Source organism: Haliotis rufescens, unplaced genomic scaffold, assembly GCF_023055435.1.
Source record: "Haliotis rufescens isolate VD_foot unplaced genomic scaffold, xgHalRufe1.0.p SCAF_4, whole genome shotgun sequence".
Classification (NCBI taxonomy): domain Eukaryota; kingdom Metazoa; phylum Mollusca; class Gastropoda; order Lepetellida; family Haliotidae; genus Haliotis; species Haliotis rufescens.
The window spans coordinates 32,287,730-32,312,171 of NW_025964112.1; the positions used below are offsets into that span (position 1 = coordinate 32,287,730).

General features: G+C 39.8%; 1 protein-coding gene across 1 annotated transcript; it reads right to left on the reverse strand.

Moving 5' to 3' along the window:
• Positions 1 to 654: 654 nt before the first annotated feature.
• On the reverse strand, positions 655 to 24,415 carry LOC124149522 (beclin-1-like). The gene is made up of 16 exons (XM_046521171.2): positions 24,161 to 24,415; positions 21,972 to 22,033; positions 20,975 to 21,030; positions 19,679 to 19,760; positions 15,541 to 15,603; positions 14,458 to 14,531; positions 14,239 to 14,311; positions 13,888 to 14,012; positions 13,556 to 13,618; positions 13,124 to 13,207; positions 12,943 to 13,003; positions 11,819 to 11,907; positions 7,803 to 7,913; positions 3,875 to 3,917; positions 3,378 to 3,481; positions 655 to 1,895 (listed from the first exon to the last, which is right to left on the reverse strand). Exons 1-16 carry the CDS (start codon positions 24,294 to 24,296, stop codon positions 1,790 to 1,792), a joined length of 1,332 nt encoding a protein of 443 aa, XP_046377127.1. The 5' UTR covers positions 24,297 to 24,415; the 3' UTR covers positions 655 to 1,789.
• Between the last annotated feature and the right edge of the window lie 27 nt (positions 24,416 to 24,442).

Below are 24,442 nucleotides of genomic sequence, written 5' to 3' on the forward strand. Positions count from 1 at the left end.
ATTATCTGCAGAGTGGAAGGTCATACGTCAACTACTGAGAAGGCCAGGATGCCCCAGCGCAATTTGTTTGTTAGCCCCCCAAATAGATTTGTGCAAATGCATAGATGTGAATAAGGGTTGCCTTGAAAGTTAATTTACTACTCTTTGCATGCGTTTTCATCAACATAAGGTTTGCAATCATTTATATAAAATTATTTTGTCTTAAATCCTTTTAGTATATAGGATACACTGCTACTGAAAAGTGGAACTTGAATTTGTAATCGCATTCATAATAAAGTTATTGCTTTACCTAACCTGCGTTTGCAAAAATGTTTTTGTAGATTTATATTGTAGACTACACTTCTACATCATTTATAGCTCCCATACTTTATGTACCACAATACACCTAACAGGGCAGAGGAAGGCATGGCACTTGAAGCCCCCAGCTAGCAAACAAGTGGTAATTATTGCCCTATAAACTAAAATGTCCTCACAGCTTTTAGGTATACACAACACAACACACTTGCATTCACATACACAGGGCCTTTATGTGGCATCTTTACCAATCAACATAAATGACCTGACTTTGCCTTTTGAACACCAGATTGGTTTTTTATGCATTAATCAATATAATGCCTCTAGATTCACTAGTTATAGATATATACAAATGGAATGTGAAACTAAAAATTCTTTATTCATGTGACATCATGAGAAGATTAACAAATATAAACATGTAGCAACTACTATCACAGTGACACACAGTGTAGGAAGTGATAATCAATCAACTATATAAGGGATAAACACTGCTAATATGAACCAGCTATGCAATGTGGACAATGTTGGACACCATGTTATCAATTTCATTTTGAAAGCAACATTGAAGGAAAATGCCCTGGTAAAAGCACTCCTGCACATGTTCACATCTGGGACACCATGTGAGACAGTGTTGTTTTAGTAAGTGGCCTCAGCTGGGAGGGATGAAACTTGGTCTTTATTGTTTACATAAAGTTTCAGCTCACTGGGCCTTGTGGCCTGGTCGCTTCAAGGGAGTGTTTAAATATTTCTAAGAAACGTACTCTAAACTATTGATATTTCAGTTCAAGAAAATAATATATTTAGCTGTCTGGCTGTTTCTAAAAGAAGGGACAAATGCCAGACAACAACCGAAGGATAGACAAAATGCCATGCCACAGGCTTTCACAGACTTTTGGTACTGGCAAGCTACAAAATGTCTGGTGTCTTTTATTTACTTTCCAAACAATCTCCATTTCTTCATTTCTTCAAAAATCTTCCTATGAAACCAACAAACAGTGACAATGTTAATAATATACAGAATGTAGGTTGAAATCAGTAGCATACCCTTGTGTAAACAGTTCAGTACAGAAAGTATCAAACACAAATTCAAATATGACCATTCATTGTATTGCATCTGTAGCCCTATATATTTCTACATCAACATCACATAGCACTCAACAACTGCAACTGCAAAGATAAAATAATACTTACAAATTATTACACAAACATTTACATAAATCATCCATACAGTTACAAGTAGTGCTCACATCATTATCAGGCCTTGGCCATATCTTGCTGTTCTCTGATTATCAACAAAATGAACTTTTCACATGCCCTACTGTGGACCCAGCCTCAATGACATTGAAATCCTGAAGGTAAATAAGGGATATCCACAGGCAGGACCTCTTGTGTTGTTGTCATTGTAATTTTATCTATGTGAGGAAATCATCACATGGATTCATGATTGTTGAATCACATGTCCTCCCGTTAACATAATCTCTGCTTTACATGCTGTCTACTTGTTGGCAAACTGGGAGGAGACCCAGGCCAGCCCCCACTTGAGGTTGGTCAACATGAACTTGAGGGCCTTCGTCCACTGCTCCTCAGAGTTGAACTGTATCCTGAAAAACAGACATCATGCATATACAACTTATACTTGTAAACTGTACTAGAACTCATTTAGGATTGGTTCTCAACCCAGGATATGTATCGGCCATCATCATCACTTGTTGACAAAACATGCACCTCTGAATCACACATATACATAAGTACAAAGGGTACCAACTCTTTATTTGCAATGTTTGTTGCAGCAAACCAGTGGCTAATAGCATGATCCACAAACGACACTATCCGGGTTAATAATTGATTCACAAGTATCAAAATGTTTTGAGCCAAGCATACGCAGGAATGAAATATTGTGAACTTTAGTTATGTCAGCATAGCCTTCTCCAGTCCAGTTGTCCAAGTATTGTAGAAGGTCAAATCCTGGTCTGTCAAACAGCCCTTCACAGCAGCAACCATTTCCTGGTCCTAATTAAATTGTCTCTAGGTACCACATATGGTTGATAAGGAGGATGGGACAGAACCTGGTATCCCCATTCCTGTACAGCAGCCATTACAACATGACTGGTGTGAACTGAAGCATTGTCCTGATGGAGGACAACACCATGCTGAAGTTTAAGCAACACTTCTCTTTGACAAACTCTTGCAACCTTTTCAATAAGTAGGCATAATATTCACCATTCACACAGTTGGTTCCCTTGGTAACTACTCAATCTGTATTATGGCTTTACTTTCTTGTCCCCAAAGAAGGTGGCTATAAGTTGTTACCCCTCAGAATCGCAGTGATGGATCCAGGTATCATCATCTGTGGCTAGCTTCAATCAAAATCTTCTGTGTTGCGATTATATGGTTAACAGATCATAAAAGGTTGTGACATTCATTTCATCGAATAGCATTCTAGGAAGTCATCAGGCACCAACCCTGAACACATGTAGATGTTTCTGATGGATGGATTGCTTCTGTTGACCCAAGAGAAGCCTGTGGTCTCCTTTACCTGACAGTTTGTAATGTGCCTATTGCTCAGGACCAGGTTCTGGATGGTGTTTTCGTTTGTGGTGCTGGTGTTGGGTCAACCAATGTTTGATTGTGGCATATGATGCAGCAGCCTCCCCATAACCAGCAAGCAACCATACATGACTATGTTTGCGTGACTGACCCTCTAGGGTAAACATGGTAAAAGATTTGAAGACCACTGTATACTCTGTCTTCAATGCTACATAGTAAGGTACAATTATGAGCAACTAAACAAGACTGAAGCATGCCAAATTGTGAAAGATCTCTCCACAAACACATGTCATCACCAATAGATGTCACATGTAAGCAGGGATATGCCAAAAATTTCTTATATCCACTTGTTCATTCGAGGTACCTCATGTTAAAGAACGTGTGGCTGATACCAACTTGACTTTTCTGTGGCCAATTAGGAAAAAACATCTCAGAAAAAAGAGTCTAAGAAACACTACCCAGTAGCTTGAAGATGATCAACATTACTTTACCGGTATATGTCCTCATTAACCCTGTGCAACTGACAATGAACTCACTTGATGGAGTAAGAGTTGCCTGTGCTGGAGTCTTCAATCTTGCCGTTCTCCATCCTGTACGGTAGACAGAAGCCTGTGTCACCTCGCTCCACCTCCTCCTTGAACTACACCACACACAAAACATCATCACTAACCTAGGAAGATCCACGTATTGTCACATATGTGTCCCCACCCTCAAAACCTTCAGGAATAACAATTCCTCCTGGGAAAACATGACAGGATGAGTGGCTGTCATCATCAACATCCCAATGTATGGCTCTTAGAATTCTGAGCTGGAGTACTTGTGAGCATATTCACATACTTGATAACTAAATTTTATTTTTCTAAAATAAGCACACAAACCGGAGAACCACATTTATTGTCCTATGTGCTTCCCAGAGTGTTAATAAACGAAATGGAATATAGGTAGTTTCTAGGCATCTGTTACATACCATAAGCCCAGCCTTGAACACTTGTAATGCACCCTAGGCACTAAGCATGTCTGTAATACCACCTACCTGCTGTAAACAGTCTAGGAAGGCCACCATTGCTTGATCAAATCTGAAAATAGGGGACATATATACGTTAACAATTCTTGAACTATTGAGAAGTGTGCATGCTGCAACCCCTGCCAACAAATTAAACTTTGAAAGCCACGAATACATGGATTACCCAATGCTTTGTTACTAACCATGATCCCCAAGTGGCACAGAAACACTGAATACTGATCAGATAACCTACAAGCTACAAGGATTTACACATAATCTGTCCTGAGTGAATACATTTTGTAAGTTCCAAGGAATTTTCAAGTCATGAGTGAAAAATATCATTGTTTAGTTTGTTTGTTTGTTTGTTTAATGCCGCACTCAGTAATATTCCAGCTGTATTTGAGTCTGGGCCAAAGAATCCAGGGACTGATGTCATTAGCATCGATCTACACAATTGGGATACAAATGAGATGCAGCAACAAAATCATTGAATCTGACCAACCGATCCTTTTAGTTGCCTCTAAAGAAAAGGATGGGTTGCTGAAGACCAATTCTAACCCAGACCCCAGGATTTAATAAGATATTCCAGGCATATTTGCTATGTAATGTGTTATAATATAATATCTCAGGTTCATTAATCATTAATGCAGCTTCCGTTCAGATTGTAACATGTAATGAAATGTAAAATCAAATGACAAATGTTTTCTTTGTATTCCCGAGGAACACACAACCTTCGTATCTGTAGCCCAGTGAGTGTACCACAAGGCAACAGAGGAACTGATGCTTTTTATAATGTCTTTTTCAAGAATTGTACGCCAGCAACAGATATTTTACGCCCATTTCCTACAGTTCATGTAAAGTATGTTTGAAACATAAAATGTTGATAAATGTTGCTTTAAGTTTCTTTTATCAGTTTCTAAGTTATATAGAGGACACATGACACTTATGTCTCATGTATTGTGTATGTATACCACTGAAAAATGTGAAATATGGGTCAATAAGGATTTGTTTAAATGCATATAATCTATACATAATCATGTCCTGACAACAACTTTGAATGGCAAAGCTAAATGTATTATTAATATCTATTCATTATCCCAAACTATTTATTTACTGACAGTCAAAGTTCAGTTTCCACCCTTGCCAAAGTAGGCTGGAATTTCTGGGCTCAATCGTATCGCCACCAGTAGCTATTACAATTTATGTCCTTTCTAATGACCAATCAGATTCTATGTCTCATATTACTTGCATTTGCTTCAAACAAAATGGTCACACCCAGTCAAGATGATATGACCGATAATCAAAATCTTAATTGTGATAAAACGGGTCTTACTTCGTGAAGTGCATCAAATCACGTGTGCACCTTGATTAAATACATAAAAAGACTTGGAAAATATCTGTTGACACCAAGATGGCAGTACACATGCTTTGCAATTCCTGTAATAGACTGAAATCTGCATGGCAGTTTACGAACAGGATGTCAATTTCATTACATGATTTTGATTGGACTATGCATAGACTCGTTAGTCCAGCCAAAATAAAACTCCATACTTCCAGCCTAGTTCGGCAAGGATGGAAACTGGACTTTCATAGTCAGTTAACTCCCTTGCCTCGGGAAGATGTTTTACTATCAACACTGATCACGTTGATATGAATGAAGTTGAAGCAGAGTATTCATCTAACTTATTCATCTATTTCTGTTGTAGGGCAATCCAAAGTTGGAGGCATGTAGGGATCTTCATATGTCAATCCAGCAACCCATGCTTGCAACTATGCTTGTCGTGAGAGGCGACTAACGGGATCGGTTGGTCAGGCTTGGTTTGATGCATGTCATCGATCCCAATTGCATGGAACGATGCTCATAATATCAATCACTGGATTGTCTGGTCCAGACTCGATTATTTACAGATCGCCGTCATATAAATGGAATATTGCTGAGAGCGGCATAAAACAACAAACAAACAAATAAACAAAATCATATGTCAATCGACTGGTACAGCGTACGCTGTCATCCATCACCTGGTGGATATGTGTGTACATGGACTCTCCTCATGTGATCAGAGACACTGGAGTATGTACATAGACTGTTGATACTGGACTCCACTATATATGTACAGCCATATTTCCTATTTCTCATCCTGGTTAGGTACTATAACTGTTAAAATAGACACCTGTATTTACTCCATGTAGCTGTGCCACTTTGTGACTAGATGTTATTGCAGCAGTATGGTGCTGTGCTGTGCTGCGCAGCCTGTTTCACATAGTTAGCATCATGGAGCCTTAGTGATGCAAAGTTTAGTTACTTTAGTTAGTTTCAGTCAAGTCTACATGGTATAATTAAGTTTGTCTAGTCTAGTGAGTGAGTGAGTATGGTTTTACGCTGCTTTAAGAAACAGTATTATTTAAGTATGGATTAAGTTGTCAAGCAAAGACATTGGCAACTAACCCACCATACACATTAAAGTTTAACAAAAAGACCTTATTTAAACCCAGACCATAATTCAAGTAAACTGATGACTTCAATAAGTACATAAACACTAAATTCTGAGACCTTTAGTAATCATGGTAATCATAATTTCCATTTATGTGTCTTGTTTCTTCATGTGGGCCACGTAAATTACACACCTGTCACTTAGCTACATTAGCTTTCACCTTCATTTGTCATACATGTTGTGAAGGGCCATATTAGTTGTGGCATTACTCCCACTTATTACTCATTAATGTTTTCATTGTCTCAATTATGACTGAATGAGTTATCCTATTTCTTAAAGAAAGTTGGTGGTGGAACAATACACCAATGCATGCGTGGATTGCGATGTTTTCTTCTCGATACAGTGAGTGAGTGAGTATGGTTTTACGCCGCTTTTAGCAATATTCCAGCAATATCACGGCGGGGGACACCAGAAATAGGCTTCACACATTGTACCCATGTCGGAATTGAACCCGGGTCTTCGGCGTGACGAGCGAACACTTAAACCACCAGGCTACCCGACCGCCCCTCTTCTCGATACAAGTATCCATTACAGTCGCACAGTAAGTAAAGAACATCGATTCTTCCCTTCAGTGTTTGCTTCATAACTATTACACCAAACACTAATTAGTAGTGAAAACGTAAGTATTTTCATTCATTGTGCCATACTTGACACTACCAACAGTAAAAAGTCAGTGTGCCAGGTATTTGGTCATCCAGTCTATGAAAAACATGGCTTAGGGATCACAGATAAGAGCACATGCAACTATCATGATACATATTGGATCGTGAGCAACGTATCATGCTACGTATCGATTGGCACAGTTGGTGAATCATCCTAGCCCTACTGGAAGTCCAGTCTCAAGTCAAGGAATCAGGGCATTACACTGCTCCACCAACCCAGGGTTACCCAGTAGTCTCAGTTTCAATCAAGCACCTTGTTTTTCTTGACATTTCATATGACGTGTGGTACTATGAGGTTGAGAGGTTTGTTCACTATAAGATTCATCCAAAGGAAGAGACGTTGCAGGTGCTCAGGAGAACCCTAAGGGGTGAAGGCGCTCATGTCTAGATGAGGTTAGGCCACACTGCCTCACATCAGTTCTAAAGTGTATTGAGTCATGAGGCAAGAAGTCCTTACAACTCAGTTCTATGGTGAACACAACAGTGACAGGGCGGATGCTCCATACTGCATGAGTAGGGCTGGATGACATGTGAGACAGGCTTGTTTTAGGTAAGTCAACACCTGTGCTCCAGACAGTCATCTGGACCAGACTCAACAGGTTCATTTCGTTACAGATTAGACTCTTAATGGAAACGGCCAATCAAACTGAAAGGAGCTAACACCATTGTATATTAGACTGTGTACAGATATAAACATTGTTTTCAAATAGTTTCTGAAAGATATATTTGTTTAAGAAAAGAAGGTCCATGTAAAAACACTGACAATACTTGACGACGTGGAAGAGAGTCCCAACAACCACCTACTTTGTGTCCCAGAAGAAGCGGAATCCCCCCGAGCCATACAGAGGCAGCTCCTTGGACTTGTCCGACAGGGACTCCAGGTACGAGTGGTTTCCATACGGCACTAGTCGGAATCTGTCGGGGAAACATACCTTAGTATCACATACTTTTATGTGAGTTGATTAATTTATCATTAACATGCAAAAAGACTTTGTTGTAAGTAGGACATGGCCATAATGAATGTGGATATAGTGTTCCAATAGCAATACATATAGAAGCCATGACTGCTTTAGTATTCATTGTGTTGGTAATTGCTTATTTTACTATACAAACCTCAAGTGATGTCATACTATTGTTGCTAGAGTTTTTCTTTCCTTAATATAACTTAATCTCCAGGCTGACAAAGTAGATTCTAAAGAATAATCCAGGGTCTTTCTGAAGATCGTCCCTCCTCCCAGGGTCCTTCTATAGAAAGTTCCTCTATCCCAGTGATATCCTACAGAATGCCCCTCTGTCCCAGTGATGTTCAAACAGAAAGTCCCGCATTCCCTGTGATGATCAAACAGAAAGTCCCTCTGTCCCAGTGATATTCTATGGAAAGTCCCTCTGTCCAAGTGATATTCTACAGAATTTCCCTCTGTCCCAGTGATATTCTATGGAAAGTCCCTCTGTCCTAGTGATATTCTATGGAAAGTCCCTCTGTCCCAGTGATATTCTACAGAATGTCCCTCTGTCCCAGTGATATTCTATGGAAAGTCCCTCTGTCCAAGTGATATTCTACAGAATTTCCCTCTGTCCCAGTGATATTCTATGGAAAGTCCCTCTGTCCAAGTGATATTCTACAGAATTTCCCTCTGTCCCAGTGATATTCTATGGAAAGTCCCTCTGTCCCAGTGATATCCTACAGAAAGTCCCTCTGTCCTAGTGATATTCTATGGAAAGTCCCTCTGTCCCAGTGATGTTCAAACAGAAAGTCCCGCATTCCCTGTGATGATCAAACAGAAAGTCCCTCTGTCCCAGTGATATTCTATGGAAAGTCCCTCTGTCCCAGTGATATTCTACAGAATGTCCCTCTGTCCCAGTGATATTCTATGGAAAGTCCCTCTGTCCAAGTGATATTCTACAGAATTTCCCTCTGTCCCAGTGATATTCTATGGAAAATCCCTCTGTCCTAGTGATATTCTACAGAAAGTCCCTCTGTCCCAGTGATATCCTACAGAATGTCCCTGTCCCAGTGATATCCTACAGAAAGTCCCTCTGTCCCAGTGATATTCTACAGAATGTCCCTCTGTCCAAGTGATATTCTATGGAAAGTCCCTCTGTCCTAGTGATATTCTACAGAATGTCCCTGTCCCAGTGATATCCTACAGAAAGTCCCTCTGTCCCAGTGATATTCTACAGAATGTCCCTCTGTCCCAGTGATATTCTATGGAAAGTCCCTCTGTCCCAGTGATATCCTACAGAAAGTCCCTCTGGCCCAGTGATATTCTATGGAAAGTCCCTCTGTCCTAGTGATATTCTACAGAAAGTCCCTGTCCCAGTGATATCCTACAGAATTTCCCTCTGTCCCAGTGATATTCTATGGAAAGTCCCTCTGTCCAAGTGATATTCTACAGAATTTCCCTCTGTCCCAGTGATATTCTACAGAATGTCCCTCTGTCCCAGTGATATCCTACAGAATGTCCCTCTGTCCCAGTGATATCCTACAGAAAGTCCCTCTGTCCCAGTGATATTCTACAGAATGTCCCTCTGTCCCAGTGATATTCTATGGAAAGTCCCTCTGTCCTAGTGATATTCTACAGAATGTCCCTCTGTCCCAGTGATATCCTACAGAATGTCCCTCTGTCCCAGTGATATCCTACAGAAAGTCCCTCTGTCCCAGTGATATTCTACAGAAAGTCCCTCTGTCCCAGTGATATTCTACAGAAAGTCCCTCTGTCCTAGTGATATTCTACAGAAAGTCCCTCTGTCCCAGTGATATTCTACAGAATGTCCCTCTGTCCCAGTGATATTCTACAGAAAGTCCCTCTGTCCCAGTGATATTCTACAGAAAGTCCCTCTGTCCCAGTGATATTCTACAGAATGTCCCTCTGTCCCAGTGATATTCTACAGAAAGTCCCTCTGTCCCAGTGATATTCTATGGAAAGTCCCTCTGTCCCAGTGATATTCTATGGAAAGTCCCTCTGTCCCAGTGATATTCTACAGAAAGTCCCTCTGTCCCAGGGATATTCTATGGAAAGTCCCTCTGTCCCAGTGATATCCTACAGAAAGTCCCTCTGGCCCAGTGATATTCTATGGAAAGTCCCTCTGTCCTAGTGATATGCTACAGAAAGTCCCTGTCCCAGTGATATCCTACAGAAAGTCCCTGTCCCAGTGATATCCTACAGAATGTCCCTGTCCCAGTGATATCCTACAGAATTTCCCTCTGTCCCAGTGATATCCTACAGAAAGTCCCTCTGTCCCAGTGATATTCTATAGAATTTCCCTCTGGCCCAGGGATGTTCTATAGAAAGTCCCTCTGGCCCAGGGATATTCTACAGAAAGTCCCTCTGTCCCAGTGATATTCTATAGAAAGTCCCTGTCCCAGAGAAATATTTTGCATTTGAAGACAATCCATATAACACACATGTCAATGCAAACGTAAGGAAGTGTGCAGAATGATGTAAAATCAACCTGAAAAACAAATCTGTAGCCTGGTGAATGAACCACTAAACATAAACATAATATTGTTGATAAAATGTGTGTCACATACTGCTTTTGGCATATAAGACAGATAATACTTTAAACACTCATGGTCCTTCTCTGACTTATTGTCGTCAAATTTGTTTTATGTTGCTAGGCTATTGTTTCTCTACAAGGTATCCAAATGTTTTGGTTATTTTTACATATTTCATGGATTTAGACGGTTTATATGAGGGCTTTACATTTTCAACCAAACTCTCAGAGTCATGTTATATCCTTTACCAAGATACCCTATACCTCAAACAAGTGTAATTGCGTGGCAACCTACCCCAGTTAGGGCTCCCTCGACATTATTAAAATTATTCATATCTGCAGGCTTTCAGCTTGTAAATTCACAAAGCAGAATCAAGCAACTAGTCTGAAGCCAGCAATGTCTAGTAGTTTTCCAGTCTTGTAAGCTTTTTCTTGGTTCTCAGGCGCCGCCAGCATCATCATAAAGTCTGCCGCACATTTCATTTTTATGGTACATTTTAATTTTTTTTATAAAAATCCTAATACTTAAAAACTATGCAATCCAATATAGCACTCAGTTACTTCCCTTTACTGCGCATCTCGTGGTATGGTCATGGCGGCAATAGGAGTTTGTGTGCTTGTTTGTGTAGGGAAGCCCTTTCCAAGGTTCATGGCACACAACTGTTTTTTTTGGTTACATACTAGTTTGAACAAGCCCAAAAAAGAAAACCACCGCCGGCCCACACTATATTTTCAAAAGTCATTGCCTGAGAACCAATTCTTTTATTTTTTTAAGCCTAAGGAGTACACATTTGTGAAAAGATGCAGAGGGACAATTTTGAGATAGCGAATGAAACAAGTCCAGCACAGACTGCAGTCTGAAAATTGGATAAATAAACATTATATGTATGCATGTGATATGGCATCAATATGTCAAGTTTGCTGTACAAAGTGTGACGGACTAGGATTGATTGCTGGGATGACACTATTGTTGCAACTAGACTGGGGAACACTTAAGACATCAACTCAGGGGAGACAAGTACATGAAATGTAAATAAAGGCTATATGTAAAACTAAAGATTAGGTATATTACATCAACAAGTAACATCAAGTGTTCTGTTTGGGTTTCACTACTGCCATGATGCACATCCATAACCGTGAACCAGTCTCAATAACGACTTGGAGCTGATTATCATACATGTATTTGCATAAAACCTTTTGAACATTGAATATATTTTAGAAAATGTCATAGAAAAGAGATTACTCAAATATTCCTGAATTTGGATTATATATCTTGGTTTGATATGGATTGACTCAAGTATCTATGTAATGAGATGTTGAGTTACCTCTGGAATGTGAGGTTCATCTTCCTGGCCAGTGAGTGTAACAGTAGCACGGTCTGACCCCAGGCTGCATTGATCTCGTTCCAGTCAACCTGCATACGGCAAACACCAGCCAAATGTCACAAGATATGTACTGTCCACATATTTAGATCAACTATACTAGCTACATGAATTTGATATAACATTTATTTCAATAAATAAATTTGATCTATAGTTAGTATAATTTTGTTACAGTGAATCTTGAACAGTTTCCGATAAAGCCATTATGTATTAATGTTACAATTAGCAATAACAATTTTACATGTTCGATCACCAACCTGATTGTAAACAATAGCTACAATGACAGATTACTCCACAACATTGACATAACTGATACCAACACGTTCACCACGACATTGACATAACTGATACCAACATGTTCACCACGACATTGACATAACTGATACCAACACGTTCACCACAACATTGACGTGGCTGAAACCAACACATTCACCACGACATTGACATAACTGATACCAACACGTTCACCATGACATTGACATAACTGATCCCAACATTTTCACGATGACATTGACATAACTGATACCAACATGTTCACCACGACATTGACATAACTGATACCAACACATTCACCAAGACATTGACATAACTGATACCAACATTCACCATGACATTGACATAACTGATACCAACATTCACCATGACATTGACATAACTGATACCAACATTCACCACGACATTGACATAACTGATACCAACACATTCACCACGACATTGACATAACTGATACCAACACATTCACCACGACATTGACATAACTGATACCAACACATTCACCACGACACTGACATAACTGATACCAACACATTCACCATGACATTGACATAACTGATACCAACACATTCACCACGACATTGACATAACTGATTGCAACACATTCACCACGACATTGACATAACTGATACCAACATGTTCACCACGACATTGACATAACTGATACCAACACATTCACCAACACATTGACATAACTGATACCCACACATTCACCATGACATTGACATAACTGATAGCAACATGTACACAACTGAAAAACTGCATTCCAACTTACACCATATAAACCCACTTACTGGTACACTAGGAAGGCGGCCAAGACGAAAGTTGTTTATTGTGCCAAAATGTCCAGAGTGCCTGAAAAGGATGGATTCAGATCATTTTCTGTCAAACCATTAGCATTCACAACATGAATTGGGCAGACATTTGGATTATAAACCTGACTAAACAACATTCCCCAAAACTCAATACACTCACCAGATGTGAAATGTTGCATTGAACACATTGGTCTTCTTCAGTTTATCAAGTTGAGCTTGGGCATACCGAAGCTGGTTGTCGACACTGAAAGGTGAGGGAATCTGCTGATTCACGGTATAATATTGTCATTTGATCAACTTAACAGGATAGCAAGATTGTGGCTCACATTCTCTATGGCATATATTCCTAAACACTTAAGAGAAATCAGCAAAACATTCTTACATGCATTATTCCGCTTTGGCTTTAGACAAAAAATACAAATTCTGACACTTGGGTGGTATAGTTTCACAAACTCAAAACAAATGAAGCTTTAAGAATACTATCTAAAGCCATCTTAAAGTGTATACAGATGAAGTCAAAGCAATGAATGGCCTTAGTTTCCACTTTAGTGAACATGCATTCCTTTCCCTAAGAAACGGAACAAACTGTCACCTTCTTTGTTCATCTTCCAGCTCCAATGCCTGGCGCTTGTACTCATTGTAATCTTTCCGGTATCTGAGTGGGAAACATTTATTTACTCATTCAGTTTCTACAAAGAGATCCCCATAACATTATAACATAACTGAAAACTGGCATGTGTGCCAATCACAAGAAAAGACCAACAAATTATACAGATTTCAAGACTACTTTCCCATATGCTTAAACTGTTACTGTCTTCTATGACTTGTTTGCACCACACAATAACATGGACTTATCAATCCCTTACAATTCGCTTTACAGCTGTGGTTGTGTCGCCTAGTTCCCACACAGTTATCTCCCCATACTTTGCCTCCTGCTGCTCTAGTTCCTCAGTGTTCTTCCTCTCATTCTGCATCAGCTCCACAAGTTCCTCCCTCTCCTTCTCCACACTGGACAGCTGCTGCTTCAATGTTTCCTCCTCGGCCTGAAGCTGCCAACACCAGAAATACCATAGAGTAGCATAGAGAACATCAGAGGAAGGCCAATCCAATCTTTGTGAAACCTTTGTGTTTTAGAAACATGACAGTAATTTATATGTTAATTCGATTTAAGATTTATTGGTTCTTACAATTGTTCTGTTAAAACCTACTCCAGGTTAAGCTGAAGTTGCCATCCATATCACATGAGTTGTTAAGCAGTGTGACTACTGCACCAACCTGTTTGAGTTCATTGTCCAGGGCCTTTTCGTCCACCTCATCCCCAGATGTTCCCAGTTTCTCCAGGAAGTCTCTGTTCACACATCAAACATCAGTCTGGTCAGCAACACACAGCAGTTTAAATTGAAACTAAGCATGGCCTTGTGCATAATTTGTAACAATTTACATTGAGCCCGTTCCTACTGAAGACACTAATTAGGTTTCTATAGCTACAGTCACCTGTAATCTTTGCACTCGTCCTCCGTCACTTTCAACTGATGATCCAACTGATCCAGCAGATTGTCTGTGCATTCCTGTAACAAAGACAATACAAGGAAATTAACAAACTACAACAATAAGTACAAGTAAAGTGACAACACATCATCCAGTTTTGTTACTTGGATAACATTACTTTCAAATTGCTTGTAAAATACATAACTTATTATCAGTCTCATTAAAATCAGATATGTAAGTCTTAAAAAATAAAAGAATTGGTTCTCAGGCAATGACTTTTGAAAATATAGTGTGGGCCGGCGGTGGTTTTCTTTTTTGGGCTTGTTCAAACTAGTATGTAACCAAATAAACAGTTGTGTGCCATGAACCTTGGAAAGGGCTTCCCTACACAAACAAGCATACACCTGGAGCACGAGATGCGCAGCAAAGCAGTGCGCATGTAAAGGGAAGTAACTGAGTGCTGTATTGGATCGCATTGTTTTTAAGTATTAGGATTTTTTTTTTAAATCTAAAATGGAAATAAAAGCAAATTGTGCGGCAAACTCCATGATGATGGGGGCGGTGCCTGAGAACCAAGACTATTATTTTGTTTAGCCTAAGGATACCTCTTTGCATGAGATATGAAAACTTTCTGATCAGTCAATCAGCATCAAGGCTACTAAATTATCAGTACGATTAAGCTAAGCATCCAGACTTGCATACCTGATTTCAATATCACGAAAATAAAGTTAACCCCGCCATTATGTTGTGGACGCTTCTAATCCAAGAAGGGAGTACCTTCAAAGGAATATTCGTGTTCTCTGTGGGATTTCTATTGTTAAAAATAAATAATTCTGAATCAAGGTGTTGAAGAAATGAAGCCGAAACATTATATAAAGCTGCCATCTGATTGGCCCAAGAACCCTCTCTTCCTTCAGTTAGATTGTGCAGTCTAAGTTTGCCCAGGGTTCACCTAACACAACCTTCAATGGAGGTGTCCCCAAATTTTATGTCAAGAGGCATCGTATCAGAGTAAAAGTTCTGATTCTAATCAGATTGAATTTAGCATATGGAGTATAGAAGTAAAAAGCATCAGCCGGTGATACTGACCTCACAAAGTGGGTGGTCAACCTCAGACTGTCCGGACATGATGTCAAACAGGTAGCTCGTCACCTGCACATGGTAGGAAGTTTGCACATTAGGATTATTCAACACTGTGCAAAGAGTGGGAGTGTGTGTTGCAATCTGAGGGATTGAACTCACTGTTACATGGGACTGGATCCTTTATGAATATTAATCTTGATATGTATCTGTCTTTTCCTCAATTCCAAATTTCACAAAAACATACTATTCAGCTTGATAAAATGGTAACCACACTAATACAATATTAATTTTGATCAATATTTAACAACTTTGATGCAGTTGCTTTTGACAACATTGTGCTAAACAGGCAAGGGCAGTTGTCACAGAAACATGTGACGTCATCCATTGCATCAGGACGTAATCATGGTAATGGCATTTTAAACTGATGTCACATCACTCCAGAATGATATCCTGTCTGTTTCCTGTCTGTGAGGGTTCATGTAGGGAGAGAGTGCTACGGAAAATTACTGATAACTTTTATAACTTACAATGTCAATAAACATTCTGTGTTTTCTGATTTGCAGGTGTTACTGATTATTTGATGCAAAAAAATTGTAAATTATACAATAAATTGTATATTTATATACTTATCTTATTTCACACTATGTATTTCTCCTTTTTCTTTCAATTCTTAGTGGAAACCTGCCTAAACAAAGGTTTCCAGCTTCTAAACAAACAATCCACCTGGACACACCTAGCATCACCATGGTCACCTCCAAATAATCTGGGTCATGTCGGTTGACCTACACACGCTTATTTCCAAAGCCAACTTATTCTTTCTAGTGCTTAAAAGGCTAGAGGAATTGTGATGCGGGTATGGACGTTTGGGCATATAGCATGTGAGATAGGATAAGTATATAAATATACAATAAATTGTAAAATTTACAAATTTTTAAACTTATCCTATCTCACACTATGTATTTATCAGACAACAAGGCCGTAGTTAACTTTTTTTTACAGGGGGGTGGCAAATAAGATTATGCATTTCTAATTCAAGCTAACTTTCACAAGGAAAAATGTTTTCTATAAGAAATACAGGCTGGCTACAGCACTGGACAATATAATGTTTGACTTATAATCAATTCGGAAATGGAATCCAGCCAATCAACTCTACAATCGACTCCCATGGACAATAGGAGAACCACCTCTTTAACGCTTCGTCAAATCACACCTCAGGGATTGAATTGATAGGTTTAAGACAAGAAGAGGAATGATCGACCATATAGACAAAAGGATCGTCCACATGCCCAAAGCTGAGGTGAGTGGAACAGTGGATCAGGACACGGGGTCCGACTGCACCTGACAGCGACTTCCAGATGAAGACTGAAGTCTCTACAGACGAGTGAATGAATCCTCCAGTTGGATACTCAGTGTGGAAGAACACGAAAAATTACTATAAACTCAAAGAATCATGCAAAGGTTTAACTGTATATACAACAACAAACTGGATCAGGGATGTTAATGATTGCAGTTCAGCAACCATAGAGATCTTTGCACCCGTTGTAGTAGCGATGACAGAATTGATAACAGCAAGATACATAGCTAAGGTAAGAACCCTTAAGCCTACTTGACGACCGGAGATGATTAAGGTAATCAGCAATTTGTGGTGGATAAGCAGTAGTTGGTGTAGAAATATCACGATCATGACAATAGGCCTCAAATGCCTCCCACTTATGGTCCTATAAGGACTTGGTTAATGATCTCTGAGCCTCAGATATGGTCTTGGCTACCTTTCTGTAAATGCGAATAGATTGACGGTTTCAGGCGTGAGTGGAGCAGCTTGGAACGAGGCTGAAGAAGAAGGCTGTCCCTTGGAGTTGGCCAAAATGGCGCAACCAAAAGCATTGTAAGGTGACTGGTGGACGTCATCTTCTGCAGGACCTGAGGTAGGGGGAACATCGAGAATGCTAATGCGTTGTGGTCCCAAGCCTAAGGATTGGGGATGGGAGATACGAACCAGGATAGTTGAGTGTTGAAGTGAGTTGCGAAAGATCAACGTCTGGACACGGCAATAACTGGCCAATTCACTGGAAGATCACTGGATGTAGACGCCATTCCATTCGAGATGCCGGGGATGTGTCTCGCATGAACTTGAATGTTGAGTAAGTCGATCAGTTGAAAAAAGTCAACGCCAGAGACAGTAGTGACATCGACTTGGTTGAGCCTATCTTGTTTATGTACCAATCAACGTCTGTCCGTCTGGATCATCTGACTGGATTCACGAAGAATTGTCATCCAATGTGACACTGCCAAGATCACTACTATGAACACTAAGTTGTTGATGTGAGAGATGACTTCTTCAAGAGACCACAGAACTGCCACTTGTATTTCCTAAAATTGGGATTCCTGAACCCACGGTTGAGGCATCAACAAAGAGATAGTCAGGATAAACGCCCGCAAGGAGATTCCTTGGCAGACGTTTAATGGAACCAGTCACCATTGGAGATGTGGCTGTAGGTGATTTGGCAGGACAAAATAGAACCTGACAATTGTTGGTCTGGAAGTAGATCTTGAGAAAAACACTGAATTGGTGGCAGGTGAGGTTGTCCTCTCCAGTTGAGAGTCTGTGTTGACATGAGAAGACTGAGAAGTTGTTGCCATTGACATAGAGAGAGTGACTGTGAGTGACCATGGAACATAGTGTGAAATCTTCATCCATCGATCCTGGGAATGAACATCATGCCTAGGTGTGTATCAAACAGGGCCCGATAAACTGAAGACGATGAGTTGGAATCGCTTCAGATTTTGTTGGCGTTGACGAGCCAGCTGAGTTGAAAAAAACGTTGCATGAAGTTGAGATGTAGGAGAAGAATGCCTGGATCTTCGTTGTCCTGAATGCAGTCGTCGAATTTGAGGATGAATTTGGTGAGGTGGGTAAATAGCCACAGGGCCAAAGAAAAATTCCCAATGAGAGCACCTTCCAAGGACAATGAACCGGAGGAAACAGCGGTGCTCTCAAAAAAAAGGAGATGTGTATATACGCATCATGCTAATCTAGACAAATAATGAAGTCACTGGGACAAAGAAACGTACGTAGTAACGCAATTTCCGTCATCCAGAAGTGTGGAGGTATTTCTAGGTATAACTAGCTGAAAACTTTCACGTTGAAAAAGAGCTGGAGTTGGACCCAAAGGCAATCCGGAGAGGAGTCACGATCCTTGGTGGTATGGTGAGTCTAAGGAGATCGCCAACCCGTGATAGTGAACCCTAGACTGCTAATCCCAATCTTTTGGAGTTTGTTGATCATTACACGATCATCGATTAGAGTTGTGGAAGACTTATTTATTTGCCGAATGCTGAGACTTCACAAGCTGATCCTCATGAGAGTACTCTCGAGAATGAGACCATCACATTTCTTGATCGAGAGAAGAATCTGATGAGTCTGATCGGCAATACTGTGACAACTGCTCTACAGGAATATGACGATTAGGAGATCTGGAATGTCTAGGAGTAGACAGGGAGTGATGAGAAGTGACTGTAGAGGGTTCAATCAAAGCCGCAGTCTTAGGGATGCTCTCAGGCTGAAAAAGCTTGACATTATCAGCGACAGCAAAAGAGGCCGACAAAGAAACAATATAATCTCCAGTAGGCTTCATAGCAATAAGAGGGATTGCGGTTGACTGAAGAAAGCACAGGTTTGGTCAGAGAACTTTCCGTACAACCAGTTGGTTTGCCGAAGCTGATGAAAGTAGATTCTTCGGAATAGGCCGGATACATCATCATCGCTGACAGATAATACAGGAAGCACAGGGTTCAGAGAATCTCCATTCTTTAGATTTATACATGTTTAAATGCCTCAATTAAGTTGAACCTTTGAGCTGCAATATGTTCATCAGTAAGCTATTTTCAGGTATCCGCCTGTCTCTGACCAAACTTGCATCCCACTCTCTGTACAAACAGTTCAATTGATGGTCACAAACTTCCATCCACACAACCATGACAACCATAGGAACACTACATGTCATGGTGGCCCCGAAATATGCCAACCATGAAACTCCCTGTGCCGTGCCAGCAAGTATGTTCCCTTACACTCAGGACCTAGTGTATCAGTTTTATCACTGGTGAAAACTTATTTGTCAAGGTACCAGCCAGAAGGGGCACCCACCTTGAGTCTGTGACTGAGGTTCTCCATGCTACCAGGACCGGTCTCTCCAAGCAGCGTGAAGTCCTGGCTGCTTTCAACTTCACTGAAATCACACAAACAAACGTCTAGTGAAAGGTCTACATCTACAATGTCTTGTCCACTGCACTCACTATATCTATCACAGAGACAATAAGTTCTTATTTTCAACCAAAGGCTATGTCCAGCAGTCAGGGTGGCCTCTTTGGGATGTGGATTTTCAATTCCTACTGCAGGACCCGGTTTTTCGCATCCGTGGGCAAAGTCACTGAAGCGCGTGTAAAAGGACTTTGAATATCCTGTGTATTGGTGTCACTTCACCGTGAGCGCTTGGTTGATTCCCGGCCTTCATTACCACCAGGCTATGGTATTCAATGACATCAATAAGAATGATTGTTGCATCCGAATAAACACCAGAAAGGTTTCACAGACTTGACAAACATTCCAGATAACACAATTTGAGCAATACTGGTGCATGATACCTATCCCATCAGCCAACCAACAAAACTTACCCTAGGATATACATGTATGTCCACAAACCTCACATATAGACATAGTTTGTAATGTACTCTAGTTAGTATCGCGAGCAGGATAGTATAACAAACAAGTGTGTGCAATGGTAATGTCACTTAAACTGTTTCCAAAGCCACTGTGAGCAGTGAGTCCTGATACTGAACATGCTGTAGCTACATCACTTACAAACAAGAATCATCATCAGTAGTTGTCAATTACATTCCATAAAACACTAAATTGTTGAGAGAAAACCATCAAACATGGCAAATTGCATTTCTTCCCCAAGTCCCTACAACAATACACAGTGCTTATTAATTACTGTACATCTGGAAAGTTATTCACCATGAAATTATTGTGAGTGACTAAAAATAGCCTCAACTGTGCCTGGAAGGTTGTGCGATAGCGTTGATGAGATTACTGAAGATCAAAACTATACTTTTGTATGTGTTAAGCAATTTGACCAGACGTGTCAGGTAGTGAACTTTCCTTATTAGACTATTGACACTGAGTGACAACGTGTAATTAAGGAAACAGGATGTGAGGGATTATATATTTAATCATGCACTGGTTGGCTGACAATGTATGGAAGTGACTAAAAGAAATATGCTTTTTGTTTCACTTTTTGTTTCTTGTTAGACTGCAAAAATAATTGCGTCATGAAACTATTGCTAGTGTGTGTCACTCACAGTGTTTGCAGTACTTTCCTGCTGGCAAAACTTTCTAGAATTTAAAGCAGTTAAATAAGTGATAAAGATGTATTTCTCATACTCTGTGGGCCCAATGATCTTCCTGACAAGATTCCCGTCTTCTTCATACTCAAAGTCCTGCAAAAGACAAAAGTTGGGTGAAACAAGTCCGAGAGAATGTTGGTCAGCCGCTTGGTGAATAATTCCTCATGTTAGTAGCTGTCATGATACGACTATCTCCTGATATGATATGTATCACTGTACTTTGTTCAAAACACGATACATATCATGACACCAAATATGTCTTGTTCAATCAATACTTTATTTCAGATAAAACTGGAGTGTCTACATAAGTATTTTCTATTAATGAAAAAAATAAAAAATTTACTTCATGCAAAATACCTTGGATGTGCCCCAGGAAATAGATGAATTAAATATGAAAGGATGGGTCCAAGTGGGAAACAATACAGGTTAAAATATGAATGGATACAGGTATGTGTGTATCGCATATTGTATCTTCTGAGACATACATCATCAATGCATCGGTGTATTGGTGAATCGTCACATCCCTAGTAGCTCATATGATTGGAAACTCTGAACATAGTGAACATACAAACAGTCCCGAGCTGAACAATGTCATATTGTAAACATGTAGAAAAAGAAGAACCTGCAAAGTTACGGGTCATGAAGTTGTAGGTATCCATTCAGACGTTCAAACACTTACATATCTCAAAATCACTTAAAATGCTTAAGATTCATGATGCTATCATAATATTGAAACTTAGCTCTTACTATCATGACCATTAAGACTATGCTTAAAAATATAAACTGCCCATATTGTTCATGTTATTACTGAGTGAGTGAGTGAGTGAGTATGGTTTTACGCCGCTTTTAGCAATATTCCAGCAATATCATGACAGGGGACACCAGAAATGGGCTTCACACATTGTACCCATGTCGGGAACCGAACCCGGGTCTTAGGCGTGTCGGGCAAACGCTTTAACCACTAGGCTACCCGACCGCCCCCACGTTATTACTGATGCAGTATGTGCCTTATACCACGTTATACAGTAACCTACCACCACCTTCTCCCTGATAAGTCGATCTGCCTCTTCTGATTCCAGGGTACATGCTAGTGGGGCTACAACATAAACATATAAAGTGTGTCATGTTAACATTGAGGATTACACTCAGTTAAGTCAAGTCAGTGATTTTATTAGCAGCTTCATACCAGTGATCATACATGTCAGTATCATGTCAACAATCACATGTGGCATGTTCATGGTCTATGGTCTATGGACATTACTGACAAAAACAGATCTTGGTAATCACCATCAATTTCAGGCTCCAAATTGCAATTGTCTTTAGTCCCAAAGATATTAACAATACAAGCACATCCTGATTCATTGTTTCTACTGGGTGCAGGCTAAAACGGCACCTCGGCTGAAAACGGCACCTCTATTTCTAACAAGCATGAAATACTCACATCCCCCGCCAATATGACATGTCGGGTGTTTGCAATGCATTAGCTCCTGTGAAGTATTTTCACTGGGCCTTTTTGTAAAGAAATATAGTACGTTTTTCAAGATCTGCTCCGGAAACGAGGACTACCTCCATTATCAGTCTAAATCAAAGTCGTTGCCATAGAAACTCGTAAAAATAACTTTTAAAAAAAATCCAAAACTATCCAAAGGCACCAGTTCACCACTAGACCTATCAATGTGCAAAATATGGTGAAGAAAAATGGTACGTTCTTCAAGATCTGCTCCGGAAACGAGGACTACCGCCATTTTCAGTCTAAATCAAAGTCGTTGCCATGGAAACTCGAAAAATAACTTTTTTTAAAATCCCAAACTATCAAAAGGCACAGGTTCACCACTAGATCTATCTATGTGCCAAGTTTGGTGAAGAAATATGGTACGGTTTTCAAGATCTGCTCTGGAAACGAGGACTACCTCCATTATCAGTCTAAATCAAAGTTGTTGCCATGGAAACTCGAAAAATAACTTTTTTTAAAATCCCAAACTATCAAAAGGCACCAGTTCACAACTAGATCTATCTATGTGCCAAGTTTGGTGAAGAAATATGGTACGGTTTTCAAGATCTGCTCCGGAAACGAAATGTGACGGACGGACGGAAGGACGGACGGCACCCATTCCTATATGCCCCTTCCACTTCGTGACGGGGGATAATAACGATAATAACGATTTATGTAGTAGTATATCTGATTTATGTTATTTGTTACATATTATTTGATGTATTTACATGTTATTTCCTCTTTTCCAGTTGTTCACAGATAACTACATACAATCACATATATATACAGTTCTTCACAGTTTTCATCTTCATCACAGTTTACAATATCGGCCAATGTACCCCCGAGCATATTGATAGTAGCTGACTCAGGGGGCTTATTTCTAATGTAAACTTGTTTTAACTTTTCACACTTATTGGTGTTTGTAAGAGACGATGTGAGTTTAATTTCATTTATTTTACTGCAAAGCATATAATGTTTTCACAATAAGTTAGTTGCGCATCCCAATCAGAGTCGGCAAGTAAATTGGAGTAGGGGGCTTATTTCTAATGTAAACTTGTTTTAACATTTTACTATTATTAGTGTTTGTAAGAGACGATGTGAGTTTAATTTCATTTATTTTACTTCAAGGCATGTTATGTTTTAACAATAAGTTGAGTTGCGTATAGGCTAAGTTGGAACATAGTTGGAGTAGAGACAAATTTCTAATGGAAACTTGTTTTAACATTTCACTATTATTAGGGTTTGCAAGCGACCATGTAAGTTTAATTTCACCAAGGTAAAAAAAAATAGTAGCCGTTTTCGCTTGAGGCGAGGTGACATTTTTTGCCAGTCGGTGCCGTTTTTCGCCAGGTGCCGTTTTAGCTGTAACCCGTTTCTACCATGTTCTACTAGGCTACTTAAATTTAGTTTTATTTTAACATATGTAACAGTTTGTGGTACTGAATTCTAAAGGTAGGTTCATATGATGAATGCTATTCTACTATCAGAAGCATCAAACAAATATGGATGACACTTATTGACAGGTAACCTGCCTACTGTAAGTGTACATCTCACAGCTTTACAGGCCTCACACTAGCAACTGTCATCATCATCTACAATTACATGGATAGAAAAAAAGTTAGAATATACAACGTCTTTACAAAGACGAGCGGGAGCAAATGACTATGAGTTCGAACAGCCCTTTATCTGAGCTGTTATCCCACTTTGTGTTAGTTGAGACAGATATTCCACCTGTTAACTCCGTCAGGACTTTCTGATCCAATGACTGAAATGATGAATCTAATTTTAAGGGCTGGCGGCAACGCTGACAGACGAAACTGACGTGAGTCGTTCCAGCTTTTCCTGCCTCAGGTCGTGGCATCGCCATTTAAACACAGATCGTTCATGAGTCAACACGAATAGTAATATAATCCATATGAAGTATTAGTAACAGTAAATTGTCTGAATGATGAACAACCCTCTTCCTCTTGACCAGAAGTATGGCAAGTTTTGGTAGTCGTAAACATAAACACC

Excerpts from the sequence above, each read along its gene's own strand:
- LOC124149522 (XM_046521171.2), bottom strand. The coding sequence starts at position 24,296 with ATGGCGATGCCACGACCTGAGGCAGGAAAAGCTGGAACGACTCACGTC. Across the intron at positions 3,482-3,874 it reads TCCTAGACTGTTTACAGCAG|TTCAAGGAGGAGGTGGAGCG; the intron begins GTAGGTGGTATT and ends TGTGTGGTGTAG. Across the intron at positions 1,896-3,377 it reads GGCAACTCTTACTCCATCAA|GATACAGTTCAACTCTGAGG; the intron begins GTGAGTTCATTG and ends TCTGTTTTTCAG.